Source organism: Eleutherodactylus coqui, chromosome 2, assembly GCF_035609145.1.
Source record: "Eleutherodactylus coqui strain aEleCoq1 chromosome 2, aEleCoq1.hap1, whole genome shotgun sequence".
NCBI lineage: Eukaryota > Metazoa > Chordata > Amphibia > Anura > Eleutherodactylidae > Eleutherodactylus > Eleutherodactylus coqui.
Genome location: NC_089838.1, coordinates 203,806,865 through 203,822,713, shown reverse-complemented (window position 1 = coordinate 203,822,713; position 15,849 = coordinate 203,806,865). Strand labels below are relative to the sequence as shown.

General features: G+C 41.0%; 1 protein-coding gene across 2 annotated transcripts in view; it reads left to right on the top strand.

The window, feature by feature from the left end:
* Positions 1-15,849, top strand: part of SCAPER (S-phase cyclin A associated protein in the ER) — a 218,932-nt gene that overhangs the window by 176,713 nt on the left and 26,370 nt on the right. For both annotated transcript variants that reach the window (XM_066592259.1, XM_066592258.1), the window contains exons 25-28: positions 6,084-6,313; positions 7,902-8,057; positions 12,471-12,705; positions 13,922-14,071. In XM_066592259.1, coding sequence (XP_066448356.1) covers positions 6,084-6,313; positions 7,902-8,057; positions 12,471-12,705; positions 13,922-14,071 — 771 coding nt within the window. The remainder of the gene's footprint in view (positions 1-6,083; positions 6,314-7,901; positions 8,058-12,470; positions 12,706-13,921; positions 14,072-15,849) is intronic.

The following is a 15,849-nucleotide window of genomic DNA, read 5'->3' as shown; positions in this document are numbered from 1 at the left end:
TGACCTTTCACAGGGTCCGGTACATCTGGGGTGAGTCCAATTGGATTTCCCTTTTTTCCCTACTCTGCCATTTCCTCCACCTTGTATTGGAGCGCTAATCTCATCTCTTTACTTATCTCTATAAAGACCTGCTATTTTTTTTAAAAACGTTGATGTTCGGGACTCTGCACACCTTTCTATTTCCAATCTTTCCATTCTTAACATGTGTTTTAACTGTTGTATTATATCTGATACTGTCGGGAGTTTGGCTTGTAGCCAATTTATCAACAAACACCTTTTGCTTATTATAAGAATAGTGTGTGTCATATTAGAGTTTTTGTCTGATTAGGAAGAGAGTGAAATACACAGACTTGCGGTGTTAACTGTATCGATAATCCCCCAACGTCCTGCACAAGTGCCCAAGTCCTCTTCCAAAAGGATTTAATTTTAGGACAATGCCAGATACCGTGCAAAAATATGGGATTTTGGTTGGGAGCATCTAGGACACGCCTGCAATCTATCGCACCATGTATAATTTTAAAGTAGGTGTCCCACCATCTTTAATTTGTTATGGCTTTTCTTATGGAGATTAATCCTTCGACAATCCCCTGAGGTGTCTTGGGGTCCCGGAGCTCCCGTACCCATCTTTTGAACAGTCAAGAATTGTCTGGTACTGCCCACCCTTCCCTAAATTTAGAGTACAGACCTGAAATCGAATGTCTCTGTGGTGGCTTTCGCACAAGTAAATCAACAGGGTTACTTATCACCTCTTTTGTGACATCCTTAAGTCTAAGGTGCAGGAAGTTCCATATTTGTGCATACGGCAGGAAGTGAGACGCGGGTAGATCATATGTATTGCGCATCTCCTTGAATGTTCTGTATCTAGGCTCCTTATGGTGAAGAAGATGTTGGACCATCATAAAGCCTCTCCTTCACCATAATTCAAACATTTTATTATCCTGACCCTCCCTGAACTCTGGGTGTCCCCATAAATCCATCTGTTTTGATAATTTGAACGATATACCGTAAGCTTTACGGGTTATTTTCCAAGCTCCAATAGTGTATTTAGCTTCTAGTGGGAGATTGGTAAAACCTGTATGCAAGAGGGCATTTAGACTCCAGGGGTGTAGCAATTCTGTTTCTATCTTATAATTTGAAAAGTAGTTGGACTTCTGTAACCAATCCAGCGAGTGGCGCATAAGGCTAGCCACATTGTATGCACGTATATCCAGGAAGTTGAGCCCCTCCCTCCTCCCTATTTTCGGGAAGCATAAGATTTTTCAAAGAGATACATGGGCGTTTGTGAGACCAAATAAATGTAAATGCAGTGTAAAGTTTTCCCAAATCCTTTCATTTTAGTAAGAGTGGGGTGGCTTGTAGAGGGTAAAGGAGCCTCGGGAAACTAATCGTTTTGACCAAATGGCATCGCCTCAAAAATGATAACGGAAAATTATTCCACTTGTGAAGTTAATTTGTAATTTTGTGTGTTATTGGGGGATAGTTCAACTTATATGAGCTTTTGGGGACCTTACCTATGTTTATCCCTAGATATTTAATGGAGGTCTTTGCTACGGTGACAGGGATTTTTTTCATGTCTATATTATGTATAGTACCCCAGGGAGAAATATCTAATAGTTCGCATTTTGTGGTGTTAACCCTAAAACCTGATTGTCTCCCGAATGATTCGAGTAAGGCGAAAACTCGTGCCAGTGAAATATCATCTGCAAACAACATAGATTTGACAGTTCTGACGCGGATCCTGATTCCCTCTATATCTCCATCTCTATTCAGCATACATGCCAATGGTTCTATTGCAATATTAAAGAGCAGCAGGGAAAGAGGGCACCCCTGCCTGGTACCCTTATGTAGTGGGAACCTGGGAGAAAGATATCCAGGAGTGTATATTTGTGCCTGAGGAGAGGCTTATAAGTTCCATATGTATGAACAAAAGGGGCCCTTAAACCCCATTTTTTCCATCACTGTCCCCAGCCATGACCAGAGTGCACTAAAGTAATCTATCTTATCTTTCATGTTTTTCTAAGAACAGCTTTAGCTGTAGCCCATAACAATTGGTGGTTACCAGAGTGCGCCTCGTTATCTGACATATATTCCAACCACCAACAATGCAACAATGATCGAAAAGTCTCATCCTCAACTAGATATGTAGGGAATCTCCATATATAGTCTGCCCACACGATCATAACAGTGACATCATGGTATCCAAAGGTATTTCTACTTGTGACATGGCTCCGGCGATCTTCTACTGCTCTGAGTACTGAATTAAAATCACCTCCCACTAATTTATGATCCACCATGTCTGTCAGGATCCTGTATGACAGATCCGCAAAGAACTGTTTATTACTCCCATTGGGGCCGTAGACATTCTAAATACTAGATTCTTCTAAACTGGTTTTAACGCGTACATGTAGGATCCTGCCATTCAAGTCGTTTCAGTGTTCCTGTATCGTTAAACCTAATCCTTTTTAATGAGCATTATCACCACGGATTTTGAGTGAACAGCAGGCGACCCATGTACTTCCCCCGCCCATAGCCTTCGCATGCGATAATGATCGGTCTCAGCTAAATGCGTTTCTTGGAGCAAAGCAATGTCTGTCTTTAACCTTTTTAAGTGACGAAGTATTAGCGTACGCTTTTGCGGGGACTTAAGCTCTTTCACATTCCAGGAAACGATCTTCATAGTAAGATTGACTTATATATGAAGAGTGTGTATTCTGTAATTCACCAATAAATCCACCAACTTGGATCTCAAACTTAACCAGAAACAAGAACAACCAAATGGGCTGACATTTTGAATGTGAATTAATAATTTATGTGACTATCACGTTTTTAGTACATTTTAGATGTGTCAGAGAAAAGAAACTGGTAGAACAGAAAACTTTGATTATATCTTTAAGAATTTTTACCATTTTCTTTAAATTATCATTGAAAAAAAATGAATATACAATTATGAATGAGCCAATTTGAATATATTTTATTTGTATTCTTTTTCATTAAAGGAGATGTCCCGCGCCGAAACGGGTTTTTTTTTTTTTAAACCCCCCCCCCGTTCGGCGCGAGACAACCCCGATGCAGGGGTTAAAAAAACCACCCGCACAGCGCTTACCTGAATCCCGGCGGTCCGGTGACTTCAATACTTACCGCTGAAGATGGCCGCCGGGATCCTCTGCTTCCGTGGACCGCAGCTCTTCTGTGCGGTCCACTGCCGATTCCAGCCTCCTGATTGGCTGGAATCGGCACGTGACGGGGCGGAGCTACACGGAGCCGCTCTCTGGCACGAGCGGCTCCATAGAAGACTGCTGAAGACCCGGACTGCGCAAGCGCGGCTAATTTGGCCATCGGAGGCCAAAAATTAGTCGGCTCCATGGGAACGAGGACGCCAGCAACGGAGCAGGTAAGTAAAAAACTTTTTATAACTTCTGTATGGCTCATAATTAATGCACAATGTATATTACAAAGTGCATTATTATGGCCATACAGAAGTGTATAGACCCACTTGCTGCCTCGGGACAACCCCTTTAAGCTTTTCAAAAGAGAAAATTGTACAAACTGGAAAATAAACACACCCCATTATTAGAGCACACCTTGAACAGTAGAAAATTACCAAGAACCTTAAGGCCCCTTTACACACAATGATTATCGCTCAAAATACATCTTTTTAGCGATAAACGTTGCGTGTAAATGTGCCCATCTTTCACTTTTATGCCAAACGATAATTTTATGTTTGGCATAAAATCCATCATTCAGCAGAAGAGCTGTTAGCAGGGACTTCACGCTATGTTCTCCGTGGGGAGTGCTGTTGACATTGTCTCAGCTGTCAGCCCTGCGGCAGAAGAAAGGGAATGTATTTAGAGAACAGACCACCCACTGTTCTCTGAATATAGCTCCTGGCAGCTCCCACACATTAATAAGCTACAAATTGACATTAGTACTAATAAGTAGAGATGAGCGAGCATACTCGGTAAGGACAGATACTCGAGCGAGTATCGTCCTTACCGAGTACCTGCCTGCTCGCCCGCAAAGATTCGGGTGCCGGCGAGGGTGAGTGCTGTGTTGCGGGAGTGAGCAGGAGGGAGCGCTCCCCGCCGGCACCTGAATCTTTGCGGGTGAGCAGGCAGGTACTCGGTAAGGACGATACTCGCTCGAGTATCTGTCCTTACCGAGTGCGCTCGCTCATTTCTACTAATTAGTAGTTTATGCAAAATGATTGCTCAAAAGCCATCTTTTGAGTGATCATCTTTGTTTGTAAAAGGGCCTTTAGCAATAATAAAAAAAAAACAGTCCTGAGATAATTATCTCCACTAATGGAGGAAAATTCATGAAATTCTGATACATCTATAGTGTTAATATTGAAAATTAGACATCAGAAAGCGTAAGCAGGGGACAACTATGAATATACACATGAGGAGAGGCGTAGAGAAAGGGGGAGGAGGAATTTCCACCAAATAAAATGTGTCAAAGTTATACAATAAGAATATATTTTGTTTGTATAATGAACTGGGTATTTAAGGGCCACTGCTACCTGTAAGCAAACAGGAGCAGAGGACCGAGCAGCACTGCGGGACACAGCGGGCAGAGGTTGAGTATATGCTGGTTAGTTATGTTATAGCATGGGGAATGGGGTTTTACTAAAAAAATTTGGCTCAGACAACCCTTTTAATTACCCTTGTCTTGTTTGTTATTCAATTTGGCCATTGAACCTCTAGCTGTGATTACTAGAACGACAAATAGGATTGATAGTTTCCCATATAGTCAGGATCAGGGTAAGATATCCCCTTATGCTGATAGTCTTTTATTATATGTTGATAATACCAGCACAGCTATTTCTGTAATAGCCAGATTTTTCCAAAATTCTAATCATTGGTTAATTTGCAGAAATGTGTTGTTTCCTCTCAAACCTGGAGCGTTGCCCTGGTTTTTCCCTTGCATGTTAAACCACCATATAAATCTTAAATATTTGAGGGTTTCAGCAAGGATTCCATATTATATTGACTTAAATAAAAAAACACTTATTCATAGATTGAGAGCCAAGGTTTAGACGTATCAATGATCTCAAGGGTTACTCTCAGGAGTTCTTTATTCTCACAGATAGTCCAAACGTATACATTTTTAAAACTCTCTGCTTTTAGTTCTAAATTGATATGGAAGGGAAAATGGACACAAATTGGTGTCTTTCTTCAGTATCTAAAGTAAAAAGGGGGGAGTCTTTCAGTTCCCAGTGTTTTATTATTACTTGGCCACAGAAATTAAATATTATGTTCAATGGGACCTCAACATGGTAAATAGGTTTTCAGTACAAATAAGAACAGCAGGAGTTTAAATCTTTGGAAGGGACCTGTTTTATTAGAATATGATAAGAAATGTGCCTTCTTACTATGCTACAAAAATTTTGATGTACAATTAAAAACAAGGCATTTCATATTTCCAATACTTAAAGAGTTTGGAGTGGTGTTTTGAATTAGGCACAGAATTTGTAGACTTAATCAGCTGATTGATTCCACAGGTTTTAAATCATTTAAGATTTTGGAGACTTAAATTTGGTTTACCTAAATGCTCTACATTCAGATATTTTCAGCTGAGACTCACTTTGTATTTTTCCATTTATTTTACAAGATTTTAGTATATTGGCATGTTTTATGGATACGCTACCTAAAAAGAATGTTATTGGAAAACTTTATTCTTTTTGAACAAATAAATCAACTGTGGGTTATGTATTTAGTTGTGAGAAGTAGAATAGGGATCTAGGAGAAGTCTCAGCTTAATTGGGATAGAATATTTTGTAATATGAGTAATATCTCTTGTAATATATTTTGGCATGTTTTGATCTTTAGGTAAGATTTTCACGGAAAAGTCAGATAGGTGTACCCAGTGCTCTCAAGCTTCAGTTGATCTGATACACCTCCGTTGGAGATGTCCAAGTTTCATTTGTAACAGAGGCTGCTGACATACATGTTGTGTTTGTTTGGTGATGATTCTCGTATAAAAACCACTAAATTTGTTAGTTATGCCATAATTAGGGTGTTTTTTATGTCAAGTTATTAATATTAAGACTTTAACATAAAATGTGTGTCTGTTTTAACCTATAGCTGGTTGTCCCAGATGATGAAAAGTCCACTTTTGTAAGAAGCCTCAACAAGCAGGTCTTCGATGGTTTGACCACGGGACTCCTCCAACTCCTTTCTAAGATATTTGCCTGCCTAACAACCCTTTATCCATTAGAAAGTGGACAGACCGACATCATAAAAATAAAAGCGGATGCTAAAACTAAATTGTCCGCAGCTGATGCTTTCAGTGGTCGTATCCAAGATATCATCAGGTACGTTTGTCTTATTAGCAATTTTGATAATGTTTCTATGACTGTTGTTAGTTCTATGCATGAAGTGTAGTGTAGTTTTTCAAACAGTATAAATGATTTAGATCTATGATCTCCCTTAATTAATACCCTACAGAGACAAATACATTTTAAAGAGGTGTTCCCATTTCCAAAAGTGATGTCATGCTTCTGACATAGATGCCAACAGCACACAGCTTCTGATTGCTCTCAGCTCAGGACTAATGCCGTCTTTCTGCTTTAGGCTGGCTGTCCACGGACGAGGTGTCAGTGCGAAATCTGCGGTGATAAATCGCACGTGGAGCTCGCATGACACGCTTTTCATAGGATAACTATGGAAGGCGCAGCATACTGCACACAAGCAGAAAATCTTAGCAATTTTCCGCTCGCGTGATTAAAATCACGGCATGCCGCAATTCTCCGCGATGAGCCTATCCTTAATATAGGCTCATCGTGGCGACCTTTCAGTGCTCCCTATTCCTCGCCTGTGGCAGAATTTCGCTCGCGATATTCCATCGCGGCCGTGGACAGGCAGCTTTACTGAAATCATGATTTTTCTGCTCTACAGCGATAATAAGCCATACCCTGATTTTTTATTTTTATTTAGCGGGGGTGAAACACAAGCCCTACCCCAAAAATGAGCCCTAGCTACACTACTTAAAAAAGCAATACTCACCTAGCACATGACGTCCTTTCCCTTCCGCTGGTCTCCAGCGCTCCGGCAGGCTTCCATGCAGTCAGCAGCACCGACAGAGCATCGCTTGCTGGTAAAGGGGTTTGTAAACCCTGCCTCCAGCAAACGATTGCTCTGATTGGCTGAGCCGCGGAGCTAAAGAAACAATCAGAGCCGGCACTCGGTGAACGAATCACAGCATCGCATTGAATGCCTGTGATTGGTTCATTGAGCGCCGGGGTGAGTATAAGACACCCCGCAAAAATAAGACCATGTGCCTCTTTTGGGGCAAAAATTAACATAAGACAGCGTCTTATTTTCGGGTAAACATGGTAATAGCAAGTTGCAAATTGTATATTAGGGTGTCTGTAAATATATGATGTAATAAAGATTGCAGCTTGAAACTTAGGGCTCTCTCACACTAGCATTTTTAGCACGTGTTACGCAGTAACTAACTTTACATTACTTTCAATGGTGCCTCTTTCACACAGCGTGTGAAATGCACATGCAGGAAAAAGAACGCAACATGAACTATCTTGGCACGTATTATGTGCACATACACGCCTGTATGGGGATTTGTCGGCACGCAGGAGTATACAATGTGTGAAAAAGCCCTTAGTGCACATGTTTACACCCAAGATCACCACCATATGTAAAATCAGCAATGACTGTAGCTTTTAAAAATCTGTTTTCGTCATTGATAATCCAAGAGTATAAGAAATAAGGATCTGGGAGTTTTTTTTCCTTCTATTCATGATCAGAGGTGGTGCCGGAAAAATATTGCAAGGGAATGGAGATATTGGGTATATATATTGTATACTGTTTCTATATGTTGTGTTTGTGTCAAAATATGCATGCATCTTCAAGAACTAATTCCACAAATTCTCTTCTTTTTTTCAGTTACACAATTAATATTGGGCTAATTGACAAGCTGTCTGGCTGTTTCATCTCTGTACAAGGTCCTCTTGATGAGAGCCCAAAAGTAGCAGCATTCCTCCAAGCAGCAACTACCCTTCTACATGAACTTTGCAGACTTTGCATTTCTGTGACTTCAAGGTAAGCACATTTGGTATACTGTTTCTTATACATTGTGATCAGTGGTTGGCGTATGTCACTGTATGGCTTTACAGTGGTATATGGCGGGGAGTACTTGTAACATATACCTCCAAAATATACCCCCAACGTAATGTGAATAGAGCCAACTGTATTATTATATGAATTGTTTTGATTGGGTTCCAACTAGGATGTGTAAACAACAAAGTCCATATTGGACTAATACACCTCACATCATCAGATTAGATCAGCTCACCTTTCTTGTAATGTCTTGTTTTGTGGATTGCTGAATAGAAGCTTTTTATTTTCCATACTAAATTTCGAGAGAGCACATGATTGAAATTGTTGTTGCAAACCAACAGAAGACGTGGGGAGCCTCCTAAATATACTATCAAATCCTAAATGTAAACATAGCTCTAAGGAACCAACTCCAACCATTGATCTTAAGTGTTTTAGATGTGTGGTTAAAACATTTTTGTAGACCATCAGTGCATGTGGTAATGCTTGCTGAGTACATTTTATGTAGAATGAATAATATAGCTATAATTTAGCATTCCCAAAACTTATATTTCAACATTAAATGTTCCACTAATTAAACATTTGTCCTATACAATCCGTGGAACATCATTCCATGTTACAAATCATATATTTCTAAATATTAATTATTTAGGTCCATTCACATTTGCATGCATTTGCCACTTAGTGATATATGTGTGGGTAATCTTCATCCATCTATAGCCAGTAATGACCTGGACAGTGCATTCACTCTCATTCTCTTTAGTGCATGCTTCTTGCTACCTTTAATTTCTTTGCAGTCATGTTCTATATATGTCTAGTAGAGATGAGCGAGCACGCTCGTTTAAGGCTGATGTTCGAGCGAGCATCGGTCTTTTCAAGTAACTGATTACTTGTCCCAGCACCATGCGGTGGGGGGGAGAGTGAGAGAGTAATCAGTTGCTCCAAAAGACCGATGCTCGCTCGAGCATCAGCCTTAAACAAGCATGCTCGCTCATCTCTAATGTCTAGGCTTTGTGTACACTGGCTTCTAAACTATCAGATGCACATTGGATATTTCCTACATAAATCTGACAATTTAATACGCAGCAGAACTGCGGCGATGAGCCGTAAATTTTAATGCAGATGTGAACACATATTTAGCCCTAGTCAACAGAACAAATTTGTGTGCGAATGTTCAACGAGGTTTCCACACCAAAAGTTGAACATTTCAATTCTTCTGATCCATGCCACATGAAACCTGCTGCAGATTTTCATAGAATGCTCACATGGTGCAGATTTGGGTGCGGCATTCATGATCCACGGTGAAGTTATGTCATCTGAACAAGGCCTAATATTCAGATTTCATATTTATCGTATGTAGGTTATGTTATGATTTGGCTTGAAGTTTTCATTTAGCCAAGTGTCTACATCTAGACCATTTATACTGTTTATTGTATATATTGAAACTGTTTATCTCTCCGAACATGACTTTGTTTGGTAGTGTACTTTATTATCCTATCTGAGTATTGGTAGCCACTGAAAATTATTATACTATCATTTTCTTAGATATCTGTAAAAATATTGTATCTATTTACTGAAGAGAAGACAATATCCTAAAATGCCCTACCTAGTTAAATGGTCATTAGCCCCCGGGCCCTGATGGCCTCACAGCTATATATTATAAAAAATACAAGGACCACCTAGCTGGACCCCTTGGGGAGATGTTTCAAACCTTGATGGACGGACAAACCCCACCAGCGGAATTCCTTAACTCAAACCTAACGGTGATACCGAAAGCGAACAAAGATCCACTTTCCCCGAAAAATTACAGGCCAATATCACTTCTTAACTTAGACTACAAAATCTTTACAAGTGTCCTAGCGAGGCGACTGAATCTCTTTCTTGCAAAACTAGTACATAAAGACCAAGTAGGCTTTATTCCGCAAAGGCAGGCGCCTGACAATATTAGGAAAGTACTAAACATTATCGACCAGGCTCAGAGAAAAAATAGTCCCCTGACCCTGCTCGCTTTGGATATTGAAAAAGCGTTTGATTCTATATCGTGGGACTATCTGTTCGCCTTGCTGGGACACATGGGTTTTAAAGGAGAATTCCTAAGGGCAATAAAATCCTTATACTCCCAACCCTCAACCCTACTGAAATTACCAACAACCAAAGAAAGACCAATCCCAATTAAGCGAGGCACCCGGCAGGGATACCCCCTTTCCCCAGCGCTCTTCGCCCTAGCTATGGAACTGTTAGCGATAGCCATAAGAGAGAACCCAAATATAAAAGGAGTCACCATGGGGGGGGAGGGGGGGGAATATAAAATAAACCTATTTGCAGATGATATGCTATTAACTATCACCCAACCCCTAACAACCTTACCAAACTTGATGAATCTCCTAGAAAAGTGGGCTACCTTAACGGGACTGAAAGTAAACACAGACAAAAGCGATATAATACATATAAATACCCCAGCTCCCCTAATAAAACTACTAGACATTAATTTTGGCTTTAAACAACAGGCACGCTACATACAATACCTGGGAATTAATCTAACCCCCTCTCTGTCCTCTTTATATAAATGGAACTACCCATCACTAATTAAGAAACTGACCTCTGAGCTAGCAAAGTGGGATGACCCCATGCTCTCGTGGATGGGAAGGATAAACGCGGTAAAAATGAATACCCTGCCCCGGATATTATACTTGTTTCGGTCACTGCCCATTCCTATCCCGAGCGAAGTCCTGGATGGATTCCAAAAAGCCATCTTCAGGTTCATTTGGGCCGGAAAAAGGGCCAGGATCAAAAACAGGACCATGTATTATCATAAGAAATTAGGAGGCCTCTCGGTCCCTAACCTGAAAAAAATATTATTTAGCAGCGAGACTTGCGCAATGGATTGAAACCATGGGGGGTTCGAAAGCCCCACTCTGGGTCACCATGGAGACACATAAGCTAGCCCCACACACCCCCGCGGAGCTGACTTGGTCGGCAGGCCCATTAAAGTCAAACCTTATAGACAAGAGCCCACTATCATACCACTCAATACGCATTTGGAGGGAATCTAGGTACAAACATAAACTAACAAACAATCCATACAGATTACTGCCTTTGATACCAAACGAAAAGTTCCCCCCAAGCAGGGACCTGCTACATTTCCAGTGGTGGAAACTTAATGAGCTTACTAGCCTACACAATATGATAGAAAACTCCAAGATACTCACCGTAAACCAATTTAAAACCAAATTTAATCCTCCCACATCCGAGAGCTTTAGAATCAATCAGGTCTACCATTTCCTAGGCTCACTCAGGCTTCCAGGTACCCTACCAGAGCTAACCGCATTCGAAAGAGTATGCCTGAGAGACCCTATGAAAAAGGGGTCCTTATCCCTGATTTACAACATGCTGAATAGACCGGGGGGAGAGGGAAAACTTCCTTATATGGAAAAAGACTTAAAAATAAGTCTGTCACTAGAGAATTGGAGACAATGCTGTGAGACAGTGGCGAAGGGGAGCCACCAGGTGACCCTGACAGAAACATCTATAAAGATTCTACATCGAACCCACCTGGTGCCACATAGGCTGCACCAAATATATCAGTCCACGTCGCCCCTCTGTTTCAGAGGATGTGCTGAAATAGGCACACAAGCTCATATTTGGTGGACGTGCCCGGTGGTAGCAAGACTCTGGACACAAGTCCATAGGCTCCTACAGAGGCTGTTCATAGGTAACCTACAGAGAGCCCCAGCTATGCTCCTACTAGGCGATCGCCAACCAGGGACCAGATATCGAGCCCACAAGCTGATCCAGGTGATCTGCATGGTAGCCAGAATACACATTGCCTCCAAATGGAAGCAGAGAAACCTCTCCTTCCAGGACGTGCTGGATAGAGTCTCTCATATCGCACTATACGAGAGGCTACACGCAGTAGGAACGGATGCGCTAGAAAAATTCGGTGAAATATGGGACCCCTGGATAAACATGGTAGATATACCAGGAATGAGACACATCCTCCAGTCGACATAAGAATGAGACCCCCTAAGACAAACAGCTGAAAGAAACATGAAAACACCCAATCAGGGAACGAGAGACGACCACAGTTGATCTTTGTTAAAAGTTTAATGTTTGAGTCATTATACTCAGAATTTACAAATATTTTTCGAAACAGTATTGCCAGTGAAAACCGGAGATAGAGAGTTTAAGGAGTAATATAGTTAGAAATGAAACTCACAAGAGCATAGTACACTCAATTTAGGATCAGGATTAAGATTGTTTGATTTGTTGCACCCCCTGCGAGGGGAAATTCATTCTTGACCACTCAAAAAAGCTGTACTTGAAATGAATGACTCTTGAATAAAGTATTTTGAAACTAAATGGTCATTAGCCATGTGGTTTGTTTCTGCTTTAATTCAGTTCTGGGGACATATTTGAAAGCAATCAGGATCCCACAGGGCTGTCTACAGCCCTTCGAAGCTCAGATCTTGTCGGAGTTCTGCATATGCTGTATTGCGCACTGTTCCACAACTTCTCCACTGAACCCACTGTTTCCAGCTCTAAAGAGACATATGAGCAGAACACCATTCAGGTGGCAATTCAAAGCCTGCGGTTTCTTAACAGTTTTGCTACTCTCCATCTCCAGTCATTTCAGGTAAACACATTTACAGCTTCCTCTTCAACTGGAAATTGAGGACGTATATCATGGTTTCAAGATTTATCTACTGTGCCTTTCCATTGTTTACCTGTACACTCTTATGTATAGGTAAGCAATGGAAAGGCACAGTAGATAAATCTTGAAACCATGATATACGTCAGTGGTAGAAGGTGTACATACTTTATATGTCATTCTATATTTTTATATGGTATATATCTATATGCAATAGATGTTAAAAGATTGTATCAACTGAGTAATTCCAGGCCTTTATTGGAACACTATGGATAGCTTCTCCACTGCCGGAACTAGCTCTTATCATAGGGTTTAACAGATATAAACATGAGATTCAGATCTTTACATATTGAAGATTGTTGCCAACCTCTGGCTGTGGTGTTATATACTATGGAGCACATTTACTAAAAGTGTTGTTTTTGCCATCACTTCTATGGTTGCAAAAGAGGTATAGATCAAAACTGTACAATACTCACAGAATGAGGCAGATATACTAATACTGTTTAATAATTAGGCCGGACAGTCTTTAAATGCACAAATTTTTTTTCATAGTGACTCTTCTGAATGATAAACCTGACGTATCTCTAGACGGTCTAGTCTAACTCTATACCTCTTATTAGTTGGCTTAGTTTGTGTTCCATTTAGGCCATGCCCCTTTTTCGCATGGGTTATAAAAAAAAGTCTAAAAACACATGACAAATGTGGCACATACCACTAAAGACAATTTTATGGTACAATGTGTGCTAGAAAACTGTCAATTTTTCAATAATAAATCTGCCCTAATATGTGAATTTGGTAGAAGTACTTTTTTATTGCTTTACACCCAACCATCTTAAAAACACAGGTATAGGAGAGGTGTAGTAAAGGCCAGTAGTAACTTGCAAAGCTATTAAATTAATGTTGCAAATATTATATGACAATTGCTTAAAACATTTCCTCCACCCTTATTTGTCAGAGCAGAAATACATTAAGTACTTTTATTGAGCACAACATAAATGAAGTGTCATAAGAAAAAAAACCTCGATAGCTGGCCACCTATTTTTTGGTCTAGAACATGTTGCACGAATTTTATGCATCAGATGTCTTTCTGTAATGACACTTTCAGACCCATTTGCAGACTGAAAACTGATGCACAAATGTAAAACCTTTTGTATTACCCCCTGTGACCTTCTCTAAATGTCTTCCTTTTGTTTTCTGTTAGTCTGTAGTGGGTGCAGAGGGTCTGTCTCTTGCATTTCGACATGTGATCAGTACCCTGATTTGGTTTTGCACTCAATACACCTGTGAAGATCTTCTTCATGAGATTATTGTATGTGTTGGATACTTCACAGTGAATCATGCTGACAATCAGGTGAGTGATAATATAAAAGCCAGAATATTACTAGACTTCCATTGCTAATAATCTTTGTATCTTATCACTATTTTCCTTGAAATCAGAAAAGTTATTTACAGACTGTTGCATATCCTTCCAGGATCAGGGCTGGCTTTTCTACAACCTCTATCTCCTCCAGTCTTACTCCTATGCTCTGCTGAGTCAGCCAACATCCGAAGATGATGTTATGGGCTGCATCAAATCAAGAGAGAAGGTGACCTGATGTGAATCAACAGGAGAAGTCTGCCAAGTAGTTGGAGAAACCGCTAGAGTTGTAGAAGACTTAGAGTTCAAACAACCAGTGAGGTCTCAGATGGCTTGACATATGCTGCACTGTCAAGAACCCACTTGAGATACTTGGATCAGCAAGCTCACAGAGCTCCATGAGCAGTGGTACAAAGACCGCTTATTTCTTGGGTTCCATAGCCAGTGTATAAACTGTTATGTTACCTCCAGCAGCAATCGATCCTTTTGTTCCTGGAATCCAATTTACACAGGCTGATCTAGTCACAGGATCTAAGGGATTATGTGGGCTTCACCTTTGAACCCCTCATGAAGGTGTGGATTTAACTGCAGGCAATCCCACGATTCCTGGTGACTAGATTAGCCAGGATTGGCGGTACTCATAGAGTGCAGACAAAAGTGTAATTACCTAGCAGAGATTGGCAAGATGAGGTCAGCAGAGGTACCAAGAGTAGTCTGAAACTACTAAACTCTGCTTGTTTTCACGGAAGACTTAGCAAGCCAAAGGTTAATCAGAAGATTGAGTCAGTCCAGAGCTCCATAGCAGTACTAATTCTAAACTAGGAGAGGCAGCAGACACAACTATTGAAATCGCAATAAGCAAAGTCTGCAGATCAGAAACTGTGTTTTTTAGCTGCTGTCCATTACATCATCTCTGGGCGTCTGCTGACAACTTGACAATGCGGAGCATAGAAGTTGGACTGGAGTCTGGAGGAGACAGGTGGTGAAAGTGCCAGACATTTGGCTTGTGCACATAAATTATAAGTAATGATCATTTTCTCAGCCCCTTAGTGTTTCTGAACATGTCCTATTGCATTAAAAAAAGACACTTAGAACAAAGATCATATCACTGTTAAACAAAACCTTAAAGGAAAAACGAGTTAAAATGATCTGTCTCATCCGTATTGGGGAGTACAGCTTGAAGACCGTAGATATTACTACTGCCACTAGGAGGCAGACACTAAGCAGAAAAAAGTGTTAGCTCCTCCCACTTTGCTATACCACCCCTGCAGGCTCCAAGCTAATCAGCTTTAGCTTACTGTCCGTAGAAGACAGACCTGTTTGTCGCCAGTCTTCAAGCAATGTTTGGATTTGGGGAATAACAGCAAGGCAGTGCTCTCCCTTTAACCCCATCGAGGCGCACTAACAGAACGTAGTTAACCATTCTGTTGTCCATCCCAACCTCTGAAAAAAAGGAGGCACATTCAAGCACGTTAGTGTTCCCCTCTGTGCCACTAGAACGTGCTTCCTTGCTAAAGGCAGGCGAGTGCCAGGAGGGACATTGCTGGAACATTGGAACACCCTGTCTGGTTAATGGGGTAAGCATGTTCCTCCCTGCCAGACTGAGGTACGTATTGATCACTTACTCTGTCAGCCCCCGTGGACGAGGGTTTGAATACTCTGCTGCGGGAGGGGATTCTTTGGGGCCTGGACCTCCTTGTGTTCCTTAATACTTTCATTTCTTCTGGGGCTGGGGCATTGCCGGGCTTAACTGAGAAAAGGGGGAGTGGGTC